This window comes from Lucilia cuprina, chromosome 6, assembly GCF_022045245.1.
Source record: "Lucilia cuprina isolate Lc7/37 chromosome 6, ASM2204524v1, whole genome shotgun sequence".
Lineage (NCBI taxonomy): Eukaryota > Metazoa > Arthropoda > Insecta > Diptera > Calliphoridae > Lucilia > Lucilia cuprina.
Window position 1 is genome coordinate 54,783,477 of NC_060954.1, and position 23,873 is coordinate 54,807,349.

Genomic DNA, 23,873 nt, shown 5'->3' on the forward strand with positions numbered 1-23,873 from the left:
TTAGTTCTAGTTTAGTTCTAGTTCAGTTCTAGTTCAGTTCTAGTTCAGTTCTAGTTCAGTTCTAGTTCAGTTCTAGTTCAGTTCTAGTTCAGTTCTAGTTCAGTTCTGAAAACTTGTGCATATATAATTTTAATATGTCAGTTTAGTTAAACTAAGTTTAAAGTACTTCAAACTATGAAGCTTATTAGTTTAACTAAACCAATAAGCATTGATTTTACAGTGATGGCATAACTTTAAAAAAAATTTTAAAAAATATTTTATTTTTGTAACTCGTATAAGCAATTGTGTACATTTCGTTTCGATTTTGAAGTAATCTATTAAACAAATGGCTTAAAGACACTTTATTTAACAACTACTTTCATTGTTTGTATTGATTTTCTACTTGAATAAATAATATTTCCGTTTTGCAATCAATATTGTGGTAAAAATAAAGGTTTTTGTTTTGTTTTCTTTTATTATAGTTTTTTTTGGAAAAATTTCTCTTAAAACGTTTAAATTTACATTAATTTGTTTTGATTTTTGAAAAAAAAAACTATTTGTTTAAAAAAGATATTTATAGTTTTATTTATAACACTGCAATAATATCGAAATGCATAAACTTTTTTTTTAAATATTATTTTGGCATAGTATTGTGGTATATTTGCACAGCCAATTAGTATGTTATTTCTTTAATTTTATATTCCACAAGATTGACTGTTTAAAAGTGAAGAAAAAAAACACCGATTTCTTTGTAAAAAACACAATCTAAAATATTTATTTTTTTTCAATTCACTTAAATTATTTACTTTAAAACAAGCTTTACAAAAAATTAATACCAACAAGTAATTAATTCGATTGAATTGCACGACTACGTAACGTTTCCGTAGCTTATTATTGTAGTTGTCGCAATGAATGCCCAAAGAGTACTGACTGAGTACCTGTGTTGAGCAGTTAATCTGAGCTGGGATTTCATGAAGATCAAGAAAAGAAAACAAAACACTTGTTTACTTGATTAAACTCTCTGCTGGTGTAGAGTGAAGTCTTAGTTTTTCGAGCATAAAAAATAGATCGTGAATGTATTCATTTTGTAGGTTTATGAGAGGAAAATGCCAAATAATTCTTTTGTTGTTTAGGTGGAGGCAAAAGAAAGTCTTTTGATATTTAAAATGTTACAATTAATATTCATCTGTAGTTTACCTCACGATCGTATTTTATTATAGTTGGATATTTTAATTCTTTTGCTCTTCATTCTCAAGCTATTTAATGATAAACTCATAAATTTGGTAAAAACTCTGTTTTACCAAATGTTTTCTTTTAATTTATAATCTATCTTGCAGGTTGGGAGTAAAACAAAACAAAAGTTGAATCAAACTAATGATGATCCTAAAAGAAACTATAACTTGATTAAGAACTAGTGCAAAACTAGAATTCAACGAGAACTAAACTAAAACTAAACTTTAAGTAAACTAGAACTCAACTAGAACTGAACTAGAACTAGAACTAAACTAGAACTGAACTAGAACTGAACTAGAACCGAACTAGTACTAAAACTGAACAAAAATTAATTAAAACTTAGCTTAAACTGAACAAAAAATGAACTAGAACTGAATTAGAACTCAACTAGAAATGAACCAGAGTTAAACCAGAACTGAACCAAAACTTAACTAGAACTAAATTAGAACTAAATTCCAACTGAACTAGAACTAAACTACAACTGACCTAGAACGGAACTAAAACTGAACTAGAACAGAGCTAGAACCGAACAAGTATAAACTATAACTAAACTATAACAGAACTAGACTGAACTAGAACTGAGCAAGAACTGAACTAAAACTGAACTAATACTGAACTAGAACTGAACTAGAACGGAACTAGAACTGAACTAGAACTGAACTAGAACTGAACTAGAACTGAACTAGAACTGAACTAGAACTGAACTAGAACTGAACTAGAACTGAACTAGAACTGAACTAGAACTGAACTAGAACTGAACTAGAACTGAACTAGAACTGAACTAGAACTGAACTAGAACTGAACTAGAACTGAACTAGAACTGAACTAGAACTGAACTAGAGCTTAACTAGAACTGAACTAGAGCTGAATTAGAACTGCACTAAGTAGAACTGAATTAGAATCAAACTAGAACTGAAATAGAACTTCTTAATGTACAAAGCTTAACATTCAAACTCCATTCTCTTTCAAAATTTTACACATTAATGGACTTTTATTTTATTTATTACAGTAGAATTATAAATACATTTACATGAAAAATGTTTTCTACTAAAAAATTTATATTTTTTAAACTTACAAAGTACAATTTTACAGACTAATGATAAATATGTTTTTTTTTTAGTTTTTATATTAAATATTATTTCGTAAATATTGTAAATGCTTTTTTTTCAGATATTTTCTTTTTGTTTCGTTAATTTCACAACGTTAGAGTGTGATAAAAATGGTTGGTTTTATTTTGTATTTTTTTTTTTTTTAATTTATTATTATTTGTTTGATTTCAATTCTTAAAGAGACACTTTATTGTTACCGAGATTGTAAAATTATAGTTAAAAATGTTTTGCCATAAAATGGTTTTCAATTTAAAATTTTGAAAATTAAAAGTTAAAATTTGAATTTTTTGAGTATAAAGAGTAAATATTTTTTGGTTTCATAAATGATTATGTATATATGTATATATGAGAGTGTTCAGCTGACTATGTGGCCAATATATTTTACAAGATGTTTTAGTAGATTTTCGTTGAAATTCCCACACAAATTACATCCTATGAAAGTTTTTTCTGTTTTTAATTAAAATAAGGAACCAAAATTAAAAATAAAACTAATTTTCTCAATATAAATTTAAAATAAAACTTAAATTAATTTCCCATATCTAATGCTGTTTTACATTCATATTCCGCTATACTGTGCTGTATACAATGATTGATTTCATGGAAACTGGGTCTTTCGCTGGGCTTACGATTCCAGCAGCGACGCATGAGAGCATACACCGACATGGGCGTATTATCGGGACAACTTAAAACATTGCCCTCTTTAATGTACTTTATGACTTCCTCATGTGTTAGTCCGTAATAGGGCTGTAGAGCGAAAGAGAATATTTCCCATAAACAAATACCATATGCCCAGACATCTGATTCAATGGAAAACTTATTATACAATATACTTTCCAAGGGCATCCAACGTATGGGTATAACATCATTTTCATCTCCTTTATAATAGTCCTGCAAATAGATTTTATGCGATAAACCGAAATCGGCAATTTTTACAACCATTTGTTCATTAATCAAACAATTTCGCGTGGCCAAATCCCGATGTACAAATTTACGTTCCGATAAATAAACCATACCGGCAGCCACCTGAGCTCCGATATGTAATAGATGACCCTCATGTAGGGTCTCTCGTTGTTGCAGTGTGTGAGTAGCATAGGGAGAACATGATCTCAAAAATTCACTAAGATCTCCGGGAGACATAAATTCAAAGAGTAAACACATGGGCCGACCAAGTGCACAAACCCCTAATAGCTTGACTATGTTGGGATGATCGAATTCGGCAAGCAGACAAGCTTCTCTCTCAAAATCCATTTGCATTTGATCGCTAGCATCATCTTTGAGCATTTTAACTGCCACCATAAGATCATCGTAACCGGGCACCAGACCGGGGGCTTTGGCCTGAATGAAATGTAATCAAATGTTAATAAACTGTTATTGGGGTATAATCTAGGCTTGAGTCTAGGCTATTATAGTCCAGACTGGTCAGAAATAGAACTATACAAGAACTGAACTAGAAATGAACTAGAACTAAACTAGAACTGGAATAGAACTGAACTAGAACTGAACTAGAACTGAACTAGAACTGAACTAGAACTGAACTAGAACTGAACTAGAACTGAACTAGAACTGAACTAGAACTGAACTAGAACTGAACTAGAACTGAACTAGAACTGAACTAGAACTGAACTAGAACTAAACTAGAACTAAACTAGAACTGAACTAAAACTGAACTAGAACTGTACTAAAAATAAACTAGAACTGTACTAAAACTAAAATAGAAATGAACTTCACTCTTCTTTTTACCAAAAACCTTACCTGAAACACTCTTCCAAATGCTCCCTGACCCAAAGATCTCACATAGACGACATCTCCGCGAGGATATTCCAGTTTTTCCAATTTCGTATTTAAAGCCGTTTTTGGGGGCTCTACAACATTGTGTACTGTAACCGTACTTTTAATAGTACCAAATTTATTATGAGCCACAGCATGATGAGAACCTAAAGTTTCGCGACTTGAGGTAAGATTATTGCAGTCCATATTATTGCCGGGTGTTGAATTTACAGCATTTATCCCCCTCGATGAAATATTGCATTCCGATGTTGGATTCTGATTAGTTTGTTGTTGCTGATGGTATTCTTTTGTTTTGGAAATTTTATACAATAATAATACGAGAAGATGTAAAGCTACAATGGCGATGAAACCAAATCCGGCCAACATGAAGATAACATAGGGTGTAAAGAAAGTTTCCATTTGTATGGGATCCAAATCCTTTAGTGAATGATCTATATAGTCGGCTGAGAGTGTAAGCGTAAATAAATTGTTATAAACTGGTTCTAAAACTGTTCTTAATAGAAAACTTACGACACATGGGTATATCACAATGTTGCCAGCGCACTGATTCATCTATTGTATAACACCAGGGAAATGGTTCTTCTCCTCCTGCATTGCGACAATAATTTTCACCATTTTTTATTTGTGGAAACACTAAAGGAGGTTGTATATGTTTATGCGGATGTTGTGTATCCCATCTCTGACAGGGTATACCCGATTTTGTAACGTTCATGGTGCCCAAATAATAACGACCGTTTCCATTGCGACAGTCATCTGGGAAAGAAAACAATCGAATTTAAACTTTTCAAACTGAACTAGAACTAAAACTGAACTAGAACTGAACTAAAACTGAACTAGAACTGAACTAGAACTGAACTAGAACTGAACTAGAACTGAACTAGAACTGAACTAGAACTGAACTAGAACTGAACTAGAACTGAACTAGAACTGAACTAGAACTGAACTAGAACTGAACTAGAACTGAACTAGAACTGAACTAGAACTAAACTAGAACTAAACTAGAACTGAACTAGAACTGAACTAGAATTGAACTAAAACTGAACTAGAACTGAACTAGAACTGAACTAGAACTGAACTAGAACTGAACTAGAACTGAACTAGAACTGAACTAGAACTGAACTAGAACTGAACTAGAACTGAACTAGAACTGAACTAGAACTGAACTAGAACTGAACTAGAACTGAACTAGACCTGAACTAGAACTGAACTAGAACTGAACTAGAACTGAACTAGAACTGAACTAGAACTGAACTAGAACTGAACTAGAACTGAACTAGAGATGAACTAGAACTGAACTAGAACTGAACTAGAACTGAACTAGAACTGAACTAGAACTGAACTAGAACTGAACTAGAACTGAACTAGAACTGAACTAGAACTAGAACTGAACTAGAACTGAACTAGAACTGAACTAGAACTGAACTAGAACTGAACTAGAACTGAACTAGAACTGAACTAGAACTGAACTAGAACTGAACTAGAACTGAACTAGAACTGAACTAGAACTGAACTAGAACTGAACTAGAACTGAACTAGAACTGAACTAGAACTGAACTAGAACTGAACTAGAACTGAACTAGAACTGAACTAGAGCTGAACTAGAACTGAACTAGAATTGAACTAGAACTGAACTACAACTGAACTAGAACTAAACTAGAACTGAACTAAAAAAAATAGAACATTCTCATTTAAAATGTTGTACTTACAGCTAACTTCATCCTCTTTAATTTCCGTTAAGCCCACATACGAACAGTTCGGACGCTTTAAAGTACTATTGTATTTCGGCAATATTGAGCAGTTGGGAAGACGAAAATGGCCACGACTTTTAATATAAATATTACGTTCTTTCTTTTCCTCGATTAAAACCCAATCATTATAGCAGTATTGAAGGTGAATAGCAGTGCAGTCCTCATAGCAGAGAGGCAATTTAATAGTTAAACCGTTCTCCATTAAACAACTAGGAAAGGCATAAGCACAAAGAAGTTTCTAGATAATAGAATGAAAAGGAAAATAATTCAAATAAAGAAGCTTTTATTAAACGAACGCTGAAAGCCAACAAACAAACCTCTGCTGCCGTACGACACAAACCCGTCAGGTCACCAATTTAATTCCTCCCACAAGGCGTTGGTAATCTGTTCATTTTTCCAAGGATCCTCACGACTATACCACACATTATGATTTATGAAATTTTTACAAATTTTTTCCATTATAAGGAGCACAATAACCTTTTTCCTCATTAAGAGAATCTCTTTGCTGTCTAGGCTGGCGACTTAAATGCTGATGATGATGACGGACGGTATTAAAATCTTCCGGATGATATGTCTTGGCGTAGTGGTGGGTGCAAAGGACCATATAAAAAAGCACTAATATAATAATATAGTTAAATGCCGTCTACTGGCGAAACTGTTTAACTTAGTTGAAAATGGATTAAATAAATTGAACGAAATAGGTTGGCTGTTTTTCATCTTGACACTCCTCCAGCTGCAAAATCATTACTTTTTTTTATTATTATGCTTCGTTTTTAATGATTTTAATGCGCACTAAATACACATTAGTTGAACACTTTTAATTTACAATTGTAGAAATAAAATTTGTATTTAATAAAAGTTCCATTATTTGGTTAAAAACTTTATAGAAAAATCTTAAAATTTCTTAGCAAACATTTCAGCTTTTAAGTTTATTTTAGAGGTAAAAGTAATCTAAACAACGGAAAAACGACCAAATAAACATCTAACCACCGACCGACGACGCCTTTTGTTGTATTTTCTTTTTAGAGTTTTGCAAAATTGACATTATATATGACTGCGATTCAGTAGTATGAGTAGCGGCAGTCAGTAGTTGTAGTAGGAGCTGTAGTTGTTGTTGTATATATGGGAGCAAAAATAAGCAATAAACTATAACTCATTCTTTGCATAAGGGTGGTTTTTGCCTCGAAAAGTAACATTACTTATTATAAACTGGGAATAAAATAAAACAGGGTTGTTTTTGTTGTTAGTATGTTTGCAGGACTCTTAAAGTATATACAGCTTTATAAAGGATTATTTAAGATTTTAGAACAGCAAAATTTTGTAATATTTCAAGATTTTTATAGAAACCTTTGAACGTTGAAATGTGCTTAATTATATTTTAACAAAAATTGTTAAATTCGAGTTTAACTTAAAAAACTACATCCTAAAATTTAATCCTGTTTTAATCCTAAATTCCATATATGTATTTTAAAACTTTAAGTCACAACTACATTCCTTTAGTTTTCTGAATGTTTGTTTCCCATTACCTCAAGAGTATTCATTATTATTACATGCAAATGTTTGTTGTTGTTACTCACTCTTCTCTCCCACTGTTTATGAAAATAAATTTGATTATGTTTTTGTTTGTTATTTTTGTTTTTTGGAATTTGTATTGTTTTATTTTTATTAATTTAATTATTTTAAAACTTTACATTATCGTTTTTTTATATTATTTTTTCCAAATTTTAGTTTTATTTGCGCATACGAACAATGTGTGAATTTACTTTTCATCGGGAAATTTGTTCCAAACCCTAGGAAAAAAAGGAAAAACATTTTAGTTAATTAATACGTATTAAAATTAATGGTTCTTTAGGGAAATTTAGTTGTAAACAAAATGGATGGGGAATTGTATATACAACTTAAATACTACACTGAAATACATTTCGAAACGTTTCTTTCTTTAATTTAATACCTACAAAACAAATTTCGATAGTTTTTTGGAATTCCAATTAAAACGATTCTATTTCAAAGTTCTAGTTCAGTTCAAGTTTAGTTCTAGTTCAGTTTCAGTTTAGTTCTAGTTCAGTTTCAGTTTAGTTTTAGTTCAGTTCTAGTTCAGTTCTAGTTCAGTTCTAGTTCAGTTCAGTTCTAGTTCAGTTCTAGTTCAGTTCTAGTTCAGTTCTAGTTCAGTTCTAGTTCAGTTCTAGTTCAGTTCTAGTTCAGTTCTAATTCAGTTCTAGTTCAGTTCTAGTTCAGTTCTAGTTCAGTTCTAGTTCAGTTCTAGTTCAGTTCTAGTTCAGTTCTAGTTCAGTTCTAGTTCAGTTCTAGTTCAGTTCTAGTTCAGTTCTAGTTCAGTTCTAGTTCAGTTCTAGTTCAGTTCTAGTTCAGTTCTAGTTCAGTTCTAGTTCAGTACTAGTTCAGTTCTAGTTCAGTTCTAGTTCAGTTCTAGTTCAGTTCTAGTTCAGTTCTAGTTCAGTTCTAGTTCAGTTCTAGTTCAGTTCTAGTTCAGTTCTAGTTCAGTTCTAGTTCAGTTCTAGTTCAGTTCTAGTTCAGTTCTAGTTCAGTTCTAGTTCAGTTCTAGTTCAGTTCTAGTTCAGTTCTAGTTCAGTTCTAGTTCAGTTCTAGTTCTCATTTCTAGTTCAGTTTCTAGTTCAGTTCTAGTTCAGTTCTAGTTCAGTTCTAGTTCAGTTCTAGTTCAGTTCTAGTTCAGTTTAGTTCAGTTCTAGTTCAGTTCTAGTTCAGTTCTAGTTCAGTTCTAGTTCAGTTCTAGTTCAGTTCTAGTTCAGTTCTAGTTCAGTTCTAGTTCAGTTCTAGTTCAGTTCTAGTTCAGTTCTAGTTCAGTTCTAGTTCAGTTCTAGTTCATTTCTATTTCAGTTTCAGTTTAGTTTTAGTTCAGTTCTAGTTCAGTTCCAGTTCAGTTCCAGTTCTAGTTCAGTTCTAGTTCAGTTCTAGTTCGGTTCTAATTCGGTTCTAGTTCAGTTCAAGTTCAGTTCTAGTTAAGTTCTAGTTCAATTCTAGTTCAGTTCTAGTTCAGTTCTAGCTCAGTTCTAGCTCAGTTCTAACTCAGTTCTAGTTCAGTTCTAGTTCAGTTCAAGTTCAGTTCTAGTTCAGTTCTAGTTCAGTTCTAGTTCAATTCTAGTTTAGTTCTAGTTCAGTTCTAGCTCAGTTCTTGTTCAGTTCTAACTCAGTTCTAGTTCAGTTCTAGTTCAGTTCTAGTTCAGTTCTAGTTCAGTTCTAGTTCAGTTCTAGTTCAGTTCTAGTTCAGTTCTAGTTCAGTTCTAGTTCAGTTCTAGTTCAGTTCTAGTTCAGTTCTAGTTCAGTTCTAGTTCAGTTCTAGTTCAGTTCTAGTTCAGTTCTAGTTCAGTTCTAGTTCAGTTCTAGTTCAGTTCTAGTTCAGTTCTAGTTCAGTTCTAGTTCAGTTCTAGTTCAGTTCTAGTTCAGTTCTAGTTCAGAGAGTGAAAGAGAAAGAATATCGTTCATCTTCTTCGTTGGTCGGAATTTCTCGTACTCGGAGACTTATCCCTACTTATATCGTGCATCGCACCACTCATGAACGTTAAAAATAGAAAAAATTGAAATGTTGAATTATTTTCCAGATTTCTAACGATTATTTGTAGTAGGATCGATTTATTAGAAAACATTAACAATTTATATTTGAAATTAACTTTTTGTATTAAATATCTATTAAAAAATTTAACCATGTATTTAAATGTTAAAACACATTTTTAAAACATAATAGTATTATGATAATACTAATAATAACAACAAATCCCACTAAACTAAAAACTGATTGCTTAGAAATTTCTTTTGATATTTCGACACAATTATGATTTTCTTAAAAATCATAACCAAACTAAAATTTCTTATTATTGTTTATAAACAAATTCATTTAACACTTACATTCATGAGATAGGGATTGTCGGTTAGTCGTCTGTCGCGCAAATACATAACACGATCAAAACGTTCATCCAAGTTGCGGCGATAGGCCTAAAAGAGAAATAATAAAAATAAAGTTTGAAAAAAGTTGAAAACTTACAAAGTATCCATTGATTTAAACTATATTTTGTGTAAAGTTTAATTGTTTTTCATAAATTTCTTAAAATTATGTTAAGAAAATGTAAAATTATCCATTATAAAGTTGGATTATATAAGAATTTTGGAAATCGCCAACAATTGCTGGCAATTGAAGAAACGCTGAAACTTACATTGCCCAAAGTGAGTTTATGCAGGCCATACATGGCATATGTGGGTATGGACAAAGCCACAGTGATGATAACAGCCGAGGGTAAGACTTCGAACCACATTTTAGAGGAATAAGTTTGTTAAATTCCACAAAAATAACAAAAATCTATTCGTATGGCCAAAAACAAGAGTGGCTTGGCTGAAAAAAAACTATTTGACAATTAATAATGTCAGAATTGTACAGCTGTTTCATACAATAACAAATAATAGAGTTGCCAATGTATACTTTTACAAAGTTTTCATAACAAACAGCTTATGTTTAAGTGATATTAAAAATATTTCCTATTATAGCATTTATATGCGGAGAAGCGCGCTGATTCGGCTTTAACCCGACTAACCGGCAGTTTTTTGGTAGTTTTTCGTTTTTCAAACGGTACTTTTTTCAATTCTATGGTATTGAACCTAAAAATATGAAATTAAGCATGTAGAAGCCCGGATTAAGTAAGAACATATAAACGGGGACTTTTTGATACTTTTTCATACTTTAGATGCTAATTTTTGAGTTTGCTATAATATTAAACCCAGAAATTTTAAATTAATCATGTAGAATCCAGAGTAAATGCGAACATGTAAAATTTGACCATTTGATGATTTTTCGTTCTTCAACTGGTACCTTTTTAAGTTTTGTATTATAATGAACCTAGAAACGTGAAACTAAGCAATTAGGGACTTGAGTGAATAGAAATTAAAAATGTGGTTAATTATGTGGTACTTTTTGGATTTTCTATAATATTAAACTTAGGAACATGAAATTAAATAAAATATGTCTACTTTGGTACTTTTTCGTATTTCAACTGATACTTTATGAGTTTTCTAAAATATTGAATATATATGATTGAACGTAAATCTAAAAAGGAAACTTTTTAGCAAAAATAAATATCTGGGAAAATTATGAAAGGATTTGTTTTAATTTTTACGAATTAATAAAATTAATTTTTTTTTTATTTTTTTTCATTGTTCTATTTTATTCCTATAAATTATATACAAAATCCCACTTTTTTATCTTTCGGATTCCGTTTTTATTTCAAATCTTTGAAAATTTAAAAATTAAACGTATTTGCGAAATTAGCCGGCTTACAGTTGATTGTAAGCCGCCTCCTTTAATATTTGTCGTCGCAGGTCTCTGTTTGTATATGTTGATAAACAAGGCGAATTCAAATAAGGTGGTGTCAATTCGACAACAACATAATAATGTGTTATTGTTCTTGATACGCACTGTTGTCAAAAGCAATAATTGCGGTTAATTCATTTTGTGAAATTTTTATATTTTATAAAAATACACATAAAAATACTTAAATTTGTGAAGATAATATACTCTGAGCGGTATAATGTTTGTTCCAAATGAAAAAATCTACTCCGACAGACTAATTTTACAAAATTTATTTAAAATTAATATTTTTGTGAAAAAAAAAACATAAAATGTAAAACTTAATGGAAAAAGTATACACCAAATAAAAAAATCTTTGTTGTGAATGGAAAATTCTATTCCGGCGGAGTAATTTTTAAGAATTACACGTTGTCAGCTGACGACGGGCGGACAAATACCTCATATAGGTTTACCCGTGTTCCGGAACAGATTTTTGTTAAAGTTATTTACAAAGTGTAAATAAATGTAAAATAGAAAACAAGCATGAATGTATAGCCGGCGTAGCCGACCATATGATACCTTACACTAGTCAGTATGTATGTTAAAAATGGGGATTATTTAAAAAAATAAAGCATTTGATTTGTTTTTTAACTTTATTTCGGAATATTTTTACTTTTTTCGCAAAAAAAAGAAATTTTTTTTATGAGGGCTCAAAGGGGAGTAGGGCAAAATATGGTTTTATCCTTAAAAATGTTGGTAGGGGGAGTTAAATCTTCTTCAATATTATTTATGTAGAATTTAAAAGTGTTATTAGTGTTTGTAAGTGAATTTTGATCTTTAAGTCATTTTCTGAAGGGGAGTTTGTATGGGGAATAGGGTCAAATGAAGCCCGATCATTACAAAAATCGGTAGTGTCATTTAAGTTCTATAAAACTAAGTTTTGCCGACTTTTGTTAACATAATAGATCATTTAAATTAATTATAAGCCAAAAGGCCCTATTTGGGGGGTACGGTTGTATGGGAGCTAGTCGAAATAATGGACCGATTTTAACCATTTTCAATAGGCTTCGTCCTTGGGCCTTGGGAAAAGCGAGTGTGCCAAATTTCATCCAATTATCTTGAAAATTGCGGCCTGTACCTGGTGCACAAGGTTTACATGGACAGCCAGACGGACGGACGGACGGACATAGCTTAATCGACTCAGAAAAATTCTAAGCCGATTGGTATACTTTATTTTTGTATGTTTCAAATATTTTTGTATGTCACAAACATCAGCACAAAACCCAATATACTCTCCCCACTAAAGTGGTGTAGGGTATAACAATATTGTTGAATTAGTTAACATTTAATAGAAAAATATTGTTATATTAAGTTGATACATACGTACCAATTATTCATTAATTATATAAGAAAAATATTCGTTTACTTGGTATTTTCAGATTTTTTACATAAATTATTCAAAATAATAGCGAGGTGTTATTCTGTGTTTTAACCATGATTTAAAAAATCTAATCTAATATTTGTTATACCATGGTTTTAATGTAAATTTTTTAATTTAAGAATGTAAACAAAAACAAACTCTGATATCAGTGCGTACCAGTCAACTGAAAAACAAAAATATTGTCAGCTGATTGAAAAACACCACCTTATTTGAATTCGCCTTGACAAAAACAATTCCAATTGACAAGTGCATTAATTAATTCCGCTTGTCATGACAGTTGGACAATTTATTATTTTGTGCGAAATTTTGCTAGTGGAATTTATTTTAAATTAATAACTACGTATTATCTCTTCAGAAAACTTCTATAATTAAATTTTAATATTTTAGCCTGCTCCAAACGGTTGAACACAACTTTAAGTGCACAAAAACCCTTAAGTATTCATCAGCGTTTACAAGCATTTTCCTCAAATTGTGAAAAAGCTAACCAAACAACAATGACTATTCATCAATTGAACGATGGCGGTATTGTGGAGAATTCCTTCCCGGCTGGCGCTCTTGTACCTAAAGCCGAAACTAATGTCTTGAATTTTTTGCAAAAATATCCGGAATTTGATGGACGTGATGTTACTATAGCTATTTTTGATTCTGGTGTTGATCCCCGTGCCACCGGTCTAGAGGTTAGCTTTTGTTTTTAGCTCCATTTTGTTTAATATGTTTTTTAAAGTGTTTTATTAAAAATGCGCCTTTTTCTCTTGCGGTTTCTCTAAATTTAGACTTTGTGTGATGGCAAAACTGTAAAGGTTGTTGAACGTTTCGACTGCACCGGCTGTGGCGATGTGAGTGTTACGAAAAAGGTTGTCGCTGATGATAAGGGTTTTATAACCGGACTCTCTGGCAGACAATTGAAGGTATGTGGATTAAGTTTAGTTCGTAGTTAATTTTATCTTTATTATGTTTGTTTTTGTTTAATTTGCAAATCGTATGCAAATTAGTGCTTTTTTTTAATGTCAAATACTTTATTGTTTATATTTTAGGGTGACCAGAGGTTAGTTAGTTTTAAATTAATAATTTTGTTTAAAATATGTACTGTATAGTATTGCAATAACATTTTGTAATAACTTTATGCCAACTAGAAACTGAATTTAAAGAAAAAACTTCTTCCAGTTGGAATAGTTAATATTTTCTCCTATTCTTATAAGATTTCAAGTTATGTTTGCAGTAGGTCAGTTATTTTGGAAATAATACTTAAAACTTTTAAAAGGCAGCAAAATATTTGAAGACCTGATTAAACATTCGAAAAATAACGATTTTTTTACAATTTGTAAAATATTTGGTTTATTTTTCATCTATTGATGACATTCTCCAAATTTTAGGTAACACAACAAATGCTTGATAACAACACTGCCCCCACTAAGGAATTCCGTTTAGGCCTCAAGCGCTTTTATGATTTATGTCCCTCTAAAGTTCGCGAAAATCTTACCAACGCACGTAAACTTAAGGAGTGGGATGGTCCTCATAAAACAGCTATTGCTGAAGTCTCAAGAAAAATTAATGAATTTGAAGCACAAAATCCAGGTAAAGTTAAACCTATTCCATATAAATAACATCATGTATTAAATATATATTGTTTTCATTTACCAAAATTTTAGATAATTCCAAATTGAGCTGGGATAAGAAACTCATTAAAGAAGACTTGGACAACACTTTAGAATTGCTCAATACTTATGAAAAGTATTATCCAGATATAAAGACTGCTTATGATTGTATACTTTATCCCACGGATAATTGTTGGCAAGCTGTAATTGATATCACAGAAAAGGTAAGCAATTGCATTAAAAGTCTTATTTATAATTCTAGCTTTATATTATAATTTTATTTTCGATCTATTTTTATTTTTAGGGTGATTTAGAGAATGCCTTACATATCGGTGAATATAGCAAAACATATGAAATCAAAAATGTGGATGACTATTTATCCGTCTCCATAAATGTTCATGATGAAGGCAATGTTTTGGAAATTGTTGGAATGTGTTGTAAGTAATTAAAAATAAACTAGTTTCACTAGTAGACAAACGACTACTATTTTAATCCTTTTTGCCCTGGTTTAGCCAGAAAATGGACTTTTATGTTTTCACTCAAAACTGGATTTTTGGTGGGAAATACAAGTGATCACAGATTTTAATCCGTTTTATCCTGGCGCCTCTAGTTTAGCCAGAAAATTGATTTTTATGTTTTCACTCAAAAATCGATTTTTGATGAGAAATACAAGTGATCACAGATTTTAATCCTTTTTGTCCTGGGGCCTCTAGATTAGCTAGTAAATGGACTTTTATGTTTTCACTCAAAAATGCATTTTTGGTGGGAAATACAAGTGATCACAGATTTTAATGCTTTTTACCCTAGGGCCTCTAGTTTTTATGTTTTCACTCAAAAATCGATTTCTGATGAGAAGTACAAGTAATCACAGATTTTAATCCTTTTTGCCCTGGGGCCTCTAGTTAAGCCAGAAAATGGAGTTTTATGTTTTCACTTAAAAATGAATTTTTGGTGGAAAATACAAGTGATCACAGGATTCAATCCTTTTTGTCCTGGGGCCTCTAGTTTGGCCAGAAAATGGACTTTTATGTTTTCACTCAAAAATCGTTTTTTAATGAGAAATACAAGTGATCACAAATTTTAATCGTTTTTGCCTTGGGGCCTTTAGTTTAGCCAGAAAATGGACTTTTATGTTTTCACTCAAATATCGATTTTTGATGAGAAATACAAGTGATCACAGATTTAAATCCTTTTTGCCCTGGGGCCTCTAGTTTTGCCAGAAAATGGACTTTTATGTGTTAACTCAAAAATCGATTTTCGGTGACAAATACAAGTGATCACAGATTTTAATCCTTTTTGCCCTGGGGCCTCTAGTTTAGCCAGAAAATTAACTTCTATGTTTTCACTCTAAAATCGATTTTTGATGAGAAATACAAATGATCACTGATTTTAATCCTTTTTGTCCTGTGGCCTCTAGTTTAGCCAGAAAATGCACTTTTATGTTATTACTCAAAAATCGGTATTTTCGGTGAGAAATACAAGTGATCACAGATTTTAATCCTTTTTGCCCTGGGGCCTTTAGTTTAGCCAGAAAATGGACTTTTGTGTTTTCACTCAAAAATCGATTTTTGATGAGAAATACAAGTGATCACAGATTTTAATCCTTTTTGCCCTGGGGCCTCTAGTTTTGCCAGAAAATGCACCTTTATGTTATCATTCAAAAATCGGTATTTTCGGTGAGAAATACAAGTGATCACAGATTTTAATCCTTTTTGTCCTGGGGCCTCTAGTTTAGCCAGAAAATGGACTTTTATGTTTTCACTCAAAAATCGATTTTTGGTGAGAAATACAAGTGATCACAGATTTTAATCCTTTTTGTCCTGGAGCCTCTAGTTTAGCCAGAAAATGGACTTATGTTTTCACTCAAAAATGGGGTTTTGGTGGGGAATATAAGTGATCACAGATTTTAATCCTTTTGGCTCTGGGGCCTCTAGTTTAGCCAGAAAATGGACTTTTATGTTTTCACTCAAAAATCGATTTTTGATAAGAAATACAAGTGATCACAGATTTTAATCCTTTTTGCCGTGGGGCCTCTAGTTTATCCAGAAAATGGATTTTTGGTGGAAAATACAAGTGATCACAGATTTTAATCCTTTTTGTCCAGGGGCATTTAGTTTAGCCAGAAAATGGACTTTTATGTTTTTACCTGAAAATCGATTTTTGGTGAGAAATACAAGTGATCACCGATTTCCATCCTTTTTGTCCTGGGGCCTCTAGTTTAGCCAGAAAATGGACTTTTGTGTTTTCACTCAAAAATGGGGTTTTGGTGGGGAATATAAGTGATCACAGATTTTAATCCTTTTGGCTCTGGGGCCTCTAGTTTAGCCAGAAAATGGACTTTTATGTTTTCACTCAAAAATCGATTTTTGATAAGAAATGCAAGTGATCACAGATTTTAATCCTTTTTGCCGTGGGGCCTCTAGTTTATCCAGAAAATGGACCTCTATGTTTTCACTCAAAAATGGATTTTTGGTGGAAAATTCAAGTGATCACAAATTTTTGTCCTGGGCCTCTAGTTTAGCCAGAAAATGGACTTTTGTGTTTTCACTCAAAAATCGATTTTTTATGAGAAATACAAGTGATCACAGATTTCCATCCTTTTTGTCCTGGGGCCTGTGGTTTAGCCAGAAAATGGACTTTTATGTTTTCACTCAAAAATCGATTTTTGATAAATACAATTGATCACAGATTTTAATCTTTTTTGTTCTGGGGTCTCTAGTTTAGCCAGAAAATGGACTTTTGTGTTTTCACTCAAAAATCGATTTTTGATGAGAAATACAAGTGATCACAGATTTTAATCCTTTTTGTCCTGGAGCCTCTAGTTTAGCCAGAAAATGGACTTTTATGTTTTCACTCAAAAATGGGGTTTTGGTGGGAAATACAAGTGATCACAGATTTTAATCCTTTTTGTCCTGGGGCCTCTAATTTAGCCAGAAAATGGACTTTTATGTTTTTACCTGAAAATCGATATTTGGTGGGAAATACAAGTGATCACAGATTTTAATCCTTTTTGTCCTGGGGCCTCTAGTTTAGCCAGAAAATGGACTTTTATGTTTTCACTCAAAAATGGGGTTTTGGTGGGGAATATAAGTGATCACAGATTTTAATCCTTTTTGTCCTGGGGCCTCTAGTTTAGCCAGAAAATGGATTTTTATGTTTTCACTTAAAGATCGATTTTTGGTGGGAAATACAAGTGATCACAGATTTCCATCCTTTTTGTCCTGGGGCCTGTGGTTTAGCCAGAAAATGGAGTTTTATATTTTCATTCAAAAATCGATTTTTGATAAGAAATACAAGTGATCAGAGATTTTAATCATTTTTGCCCTGGGGCCTCTAGTCTAGCCAGAAAATACACTTTTATGTTTTCACTCAAAATCGATTTTTTTATGAGAAATACAAGTGATCACAGATTTCACTCAAAAATCGATTTTTTATGAGAAATACAAGTGATCACAGATTTTAATCCTTTTTGTCCTGGGGCCTCTAGTTTAGCCAGAAAATGGACTTTTATGTTTTCACTCTAAAATCGATTTTTTATGAGAAATACAAGTGACCACAGATTTTAATCCTTTTTGTCCTGGGGCCTCTAGTTTAGCCAGAAAATGGACTTTTATGTTTTTACCTGAAAATCGATTTTTGGTGAGAAATACAAGTGATCACCGATTTCCATCCTCTTTGTCCTGGGGCTCTAGTTTAGCCAGAAAATTGACTTTTATGTTTTCACTCAAAAATGGGGTTTTGGTGGGAAATACAAGTGATCGCAGATTTTAATCATTTTTGTCCTGGGGTCTCTAGTTTAGCCAGAAAATGGACTTTTATGTTTTTACCTGAAAATCGATTTTTGGTGAGAAATACAAGTGGTCACAGATTTTTATCATTTTTGTCCTGGGGCCTGTAGTTTAGCCAGAAAATGGACTTTTATGTTTTCACTCAAAAATCAATTTTTGATAAGAAATACAAGTGATCACAGATTTTAATCATTTTTGTCCTGGGGCCTCTAGTTTAGCCAGAAAATGGACTTTTGTGTTTTCACTCAAAAATCGATTTTTGATGAGAAATACAAGTGATCACAGATTTTAATGGACTTTTATGTTTTTACCTGAAAATCGATTTTTGGTGAGAAATACAAGTGATCACCGATTTCCATCCTTTTTGTCCTGGGGCCTCTAGTTTAGCAAGAAAATGCATTTTTATGTTTTCACTCAAAAATCGATTTTTGGTGGGAAATACAAGTGATCACAGATTTTAATCCTTTTTGCCCTGGGGCCTGTAGTTTAGCCAGAAAATGGACTTTTATGTTTTCACTCAAAAATAGATTTTTGATAAGAAATACAAGTGATCACTGATTTTAATTCTTTTTGCCCTGGGGCTTCTAGTTTAGAAAGAAAATGGACATTTATGTTTTCTTTCAAAAATGGTTTTTTGGTGGGAAATATGAGTGATCACAGATTTTAATCCTTTTTGCCCTGGGGCTTCTACTTTAGCCAGAAAATGCATTTTTATGTTTTCACTCTAAAATCGATTTTTGGTGGGAAATACAAGTGATCACAGATTTTAATCCTTTTTGCCCTGGGGCCTCTAGTTTAGCCAGAAAATGGACGTTTATGTTTTCACTCAAAAATGGATTTTTGGTGGGAAGTATGAGTGATCACAGATTTTAATCCGTATTGCCCTGGGGCCTCTAGTTTAGCCAGAAAATGTACTTTTATGTTTTCACTCAAAACTCGATTTTCGGTGAGAACTACAAGTGATCACAGATTTTAATCCTTTTTGCCCTGGGGCCTCTAGTTTAGCCAGTAAATTGACTTTTATGTTTTCACTCAAAAATCGTTTTTTGATGTGAAATACAAGTGATCATATTTTTTAATCCTTTTTGTCCTGGGGTCTCTAGTTTAGCCAGAAAATGGACTTTTATGTTTTCACTCAAAAATCGATTTTTGATGAGAAATACAAGTAATCACAGATTTTAATCCTTTTTGCCCTGGGGCCTTTAGTTTAGCCAGAAAATGGACTTTTATGTTTTCACTCAAAAATGGATTTTTGGTGGGAAATACAAGTGATCACAGATTTTAATCCTTTTTGCCCTAGGGCCTTTAGTTTAGACAGAAATTGGACTTTTATGTTTTCACTCAAAAATCGATTTTTGTGAGAACTACAAGTGATTACAGATTTTAATCCTTTTTGCCCTGGGGCCTCTAGTTTAGCCAGAAAATGAACATTTATGTTTTCACTCAAAAATCTATTTTTGGTGGGAAATACAAGTGATCACAGATTTTAATCCTTTTTGCCCTTAACCCTCTAGTTTAGCCAGAAAATGGACTTTTATGTTTTCACTCAAAAATCGTTTTTGGATGTGAAATACAAGTGATCATAGATTTTAATCCTTTTTGCCCTGGGGCTTCTAGTTTAGCCAGAAAATGGACTTTTATGTTTTCACTCAAAAATCGATTTTTGGTGGGAAATATGAGTGATCACAGATTTTAATCCTTTTTGCCCTGGGGCCTCTAGTTTAGCCAGAAAATGGACTTCTATGTTATCACTCAAAAATCGATTTTTGGTGAGAAATACAAGTGATGACAGATTTTAATTCTTTTTGTCCTGGGGTCTCTAGTTTAGCCAGAAAATGGACTTTTATGTTTTCACTCAAAAATCGATTTTTGGTGGGAAATGTGAGTGATCACAGATTTTAATCCTTTTTGCCCTGGGGTCTCTAGTTTAGCCAGAAAATGGACTTTTTTATATTTTCACTCAAATATCGATTTTTGATGAGAAATACAAGTGATCACAGATTTTAATCCTTTTTGCCCTGGGTCCTCAGTTTAGCCAGAAAATGGACTTTTATGTTTTCACTCAAAAATCGATTTTTGATGGAAAATACAAATGATCACAAAATGTATTTTTGATGAGAAATGGAAGTAATATATGGTGATTTTTATAAAATTATCTTTTTAATTTTTAGCTTCCCACGGTACTCATGTGGCTTCCATTGCTAGTGGCAATCATTCCTCCAAGGATATTGATGGTGTGGCGCCCAATGCAAAAATTGTCTCCATGACCATTGGTGATGGTCGTTTAGGATCCATGGAAACTGGCACTGGTCTCGTAAGAGCCATGATGAAAGTAATGGAATTATACCGCTCCGGACGTCAAGTTGATGTCATCAATATGAGTTATGGTGAACATTCCCATTGGTCTAATGCCGGGTAAATAATTGAAAATTATTTACTATTTAATTTTTTCAATAATTTCAGCATTAAAGTGGAATGCAAGAAAAACTTTCTTTGAAATTTCCTTTGCCTATAGAAAATAATAATAATAGAAAATAAAAATATAAATCTACTCTTAGATTTCCTGAAATCATTGAAAAGAAACGACGTAAAAAAAGAAAACCTTACTTAAGGTAAATTGTTTAGCTTAATTCCTACATTTTGTAAATTTCTACACTGAACGAACGAACGAACGAACAAACGGACGTACTCTCTTGCTCTCTCCCCAGTACTTAAGTACATTTTAATTGTTGTTTATTTGTGCTTTGTGTTTATGTTAACTTAACTAACACACTAACAACAAACAATCCAACAACCCAACAACACAACAGACAAAGGAAATTTCAAAATATAAAGTGTTTTATGCAATGTAAAGAACAAAAAATGAAAAAATAAACTTAACATCCTTTTGCTAATGTTTATAGAGAAATAATTTAATCTTTCCTTTCTACATTTCTTACGTTGTTACCTTTAGCCGCATTGGTGAACTAATGAGCGAAGTGGTTAACAAGTATGGTGTTGTTTGGGTAGCCTCTGCTGGCAATCATGGTCCTGCTCTGTGCACCGTTGGCACACCACCAGATATTGCTCAACCCAGTTGCATAGGTGTGGGTGCTTATGTTTCACCTCAAATGATGGAGGCTGAGTATGCAATGCGTGAAAAATTACCCGCTAATGTTTATACTTGGACTTCAAGAGATCCCTGCATTGATGGTGGTCAAGGTGTGACAGTTTGTGCTCCCGGTGGTGCCATAACATCTGTACCACAATTCACCATGTCCAAATCAGCTCTTATGAATGGTACTTCCATGGCTGCTCCTCATGTTGCTGGAGCTATAGGTAGGAATGTTGATAACACTGTATTTTATTGTTCTAATCTTTTTTTATGTAATTTTTCACTTTACAGCTTTACTTATCTCGGGATTAAAACAACGTAACATTTCATATTCACCCTTTAGTATTAAACGTGCCATTTGCGCTACTGCCACTAAATTAGGTTATGTTGATCCATTTGCCCAAGGCAGTGGTCTTTTAAATGTTGAAAAAGCTTTCGAACATTTGCTGGAACATGACAAAGCAGTCGAGAACATGTTAAGGTATGTTCTAAACTTCTTTTTTCTACTACAACACACCCTATATACCCTTTTAACTTTCCCTACCTACATCGCCTTTTACGCATTAGTTCATTCTAACTCATTGTTTTATAGTTGTTAATCTCAACTTAGTTTTATTTAGCATGTAAAATATTTTGTATAACAACTACAACTACAAAATGTTGTATGCTTTTTAGTTGCTATTATTGTTTTACATCTTTTGTGCATTTTTAATTAATGCACTTTGTTTAAAAACTTGATGTTGTATTTAATTTAATTTTATATGTTATTCTCGTTGTTTTGATACATATTTTTGTGTGTTTCTTTTGTAGATTTTCTGTGCGTTGTGGTCCCGCAAATGCCAAAGGTATTCATATCAGAGAAGGCGTTTTAAAAAAACCTTATGAGTATAATGTTAATATTGAGCCAAAATTCTTTAATGAAACTGAAGCTGGTAAGTAAAAAATTTGATTTATTTTTTTTTCATATTCATATCTAAACTTTTCATATCAGCGAAGTTTAAGTTAGAATTTATTAGTTTTTCTGTTCTTAATAGAAATAGAACTCAAGTTTTAAATAACTTTAATAATAAATTTTAAAAAGCGAATGCAATTACTATACATAATATTCTTGAAAAAGTTTAATTACACATTATTTACATTTCTTGATTACTTTCTCTTCTTTTATTTAAGTGGTACTTCATTTGAAAGTTTATTTTCCTATCAATCTATCGCTAAGACTTGTTTAATTGTTTCGATAAACACATTAATTTCGTTAATTGAACTTTCTGTTTGTATCTCTTATTGGCCAAATACAATGTACATATAAAATCTGGACTGGATATATGTTCACATAAAATCTGAACTTAGCTGAACTAGAACTGAACTAGAACTGAACTAGAACTGAACTAGAACTGAACTAGAACTGAACTAGAACTGAACTAGAACTGAACTAGAACTGAACTAGAACTGAACTAGAACTGAACTAGAACTGAACTAGAACTGAACTAGAACTGAACTAGAACTGAACTAGAACTGAACTAGAACTGAACTAGAACTGAACTAGAACTGAACTAGAACTGAACTAGAACTGAACTAGAACTAGAACTGTACTGATCTAGAACTAAACTAGAACTAAACTGAAACTGAAGTAGAAATGAACTAGAACTGAACTAGAACTGAACTAGAACTGTACTGAACTAGAACTGAACTGAACTAGAACTTAACTGAACTAGAACTGAACTATGGTAACTAACTGACTAACTAACTAATGAACTACTAACTAACTCACTCACTCACTAGCTAACTAAATAATTGCATACAGTTACCCCTTCAATAAACACATTCCCTATTAAATGTTACATTGAAGTGTGATACTCTATCTATACATACTTTATTTTAATTAAACAATAGTAACTGTTAGTTTTTAATTAAAATAATGTAAATGATACTGATACAAGGTAATTTAATACAGTTTCAATTTAGAAACAATGCCTATCTATCTGTGTCTGTTAAACAATTTGCGAAAACAGTAACAAAAATACTATTTATAATTAAATACGAAAAAGGAAATAAATACTTCACAATTACAAATATAAAACAATGAAATAATAACAAATAAAACAAACAGATTACACAACAGGAGCTAAAGGTTATACAAAAACAATTTAAGTTTTAAAAATACGAACGAATACAAACATAAGCTTTTTGTTTATATTTGAAAATAATTGTAAAGGATCATTACTATCAGCATCAACAATGACTTCCTCTTCCCCCCAAAAAAAAAGATAAAACAAATAAAAAGAAATCAACTTATAGTCGAAATAAAACAATATGAATAAAAGAAAAAACTTCTAAAACTCTTTTCACTTTACTTTCGGTGAATAGTTTTTCAGACGAAAGTATAAATGGAAATAGTATAGAACAAAAAACGTATAAATATTTAAACGAAACAAAAAAAAACGGTAAATTAAATAGTTTTGGAAATAACAACAATTTACTTGTTGCAATGTGTCTATGTCAATAAGGGGAAAGTTAGATGGATAGTTAGATGGATGTTACTCTTAGAGCTATGTTCATATAAAATCTGGAAATTGAACAAATGTTTCGTAGAGGATTTTACTAAGATGATATGTACATGTATTAAGATTAAATTGAATTCTTTAAAATACTATAACTCCAAAGCATCATTTTATTTGAGCTTAAAGTTCAGTTCTAGTTCAGTTCAGTTCAGTTCTAGTTCAGTTCTAGTTCAGTTCTAGTTCAGTTCTAGTTCAGTTCTAGTTCAGTTCTAGTTCAGTTCTAGTTCAGTTC

At 31.8% G+C, this 23,873-nt stretch overlaps 2 protein-coding genes across 3 annotated transcripts in view; both read right to left on the reverse strand.

Annotated features, from left to right (window-relative positions):
- Positions 1 to 2,175: 2,175 nt before the first annotated feature.
- The window catches only part of LOC111686531 (tyrosine-protein kinase transmembrane receptor Ror2), a 23,343-nt gene continuing 1,645 nt past the window's right edge, over positions 2,176 to 23,873 (reverse strand). Inside the window, exons 1-5 of one of the 2 annotated variants that reach the window (XM_046953477.1) lie at positions 6,175 to 6,208; positions 5,816 to 6,095; positions 4,620 to 4,862; positions 4,074 to 4,552; positions 2,176 to 3,656 (exon numbers count right to left, since the gene is read on the reverse strand). In XM_046953477.1, the coding sequence (XP_046809433.1) occupies positions 2,847 to 3,656; positions 4,074 to 4,552; positions 4,620 to 4,862; positions 5,816 to 6,059 (1,776 nt within the window). In that variant the 5' untranslated portion in view covers positions 6,060 to 6,095; positions 6,175 to 6,208 and the 3' untranslated portion in view covers positions 2,176 to 2,846. Of the gene's footprint in view, positions 3,657 to 4,073; positions 4,553 to 4,619; positions 4,863 to 5,815; positions 6,096 to 6,174; positions 6,209 to 23,873 lie in introns of those variants that run through there. The other variant, XM_023448890.2, reaches the window with a different exon arrangement.
- LOC111686537 lies at positions 7,590 to 10,237 on the reverse strand. The gene is made up of 3 exons (XM_023448898.2): positions 10,042 to 10,237; positions 9,737 to 9,823; positions 7,590 to 7,647 (listed from the first exon to the last, which is right to left on the reverse strand). The coding sequence occupies exons 1-3, from the start codon at positions 10,138 to 10,140 to the stop codon at positions 7,624 to 7,626; spliced, it is 210 nt and encodes a 69-aa protein (XP_023304666.2). The 5' UTR covers positions 10,141 to 10,237; the 3' UTR covers positions 7,590 to 7,623.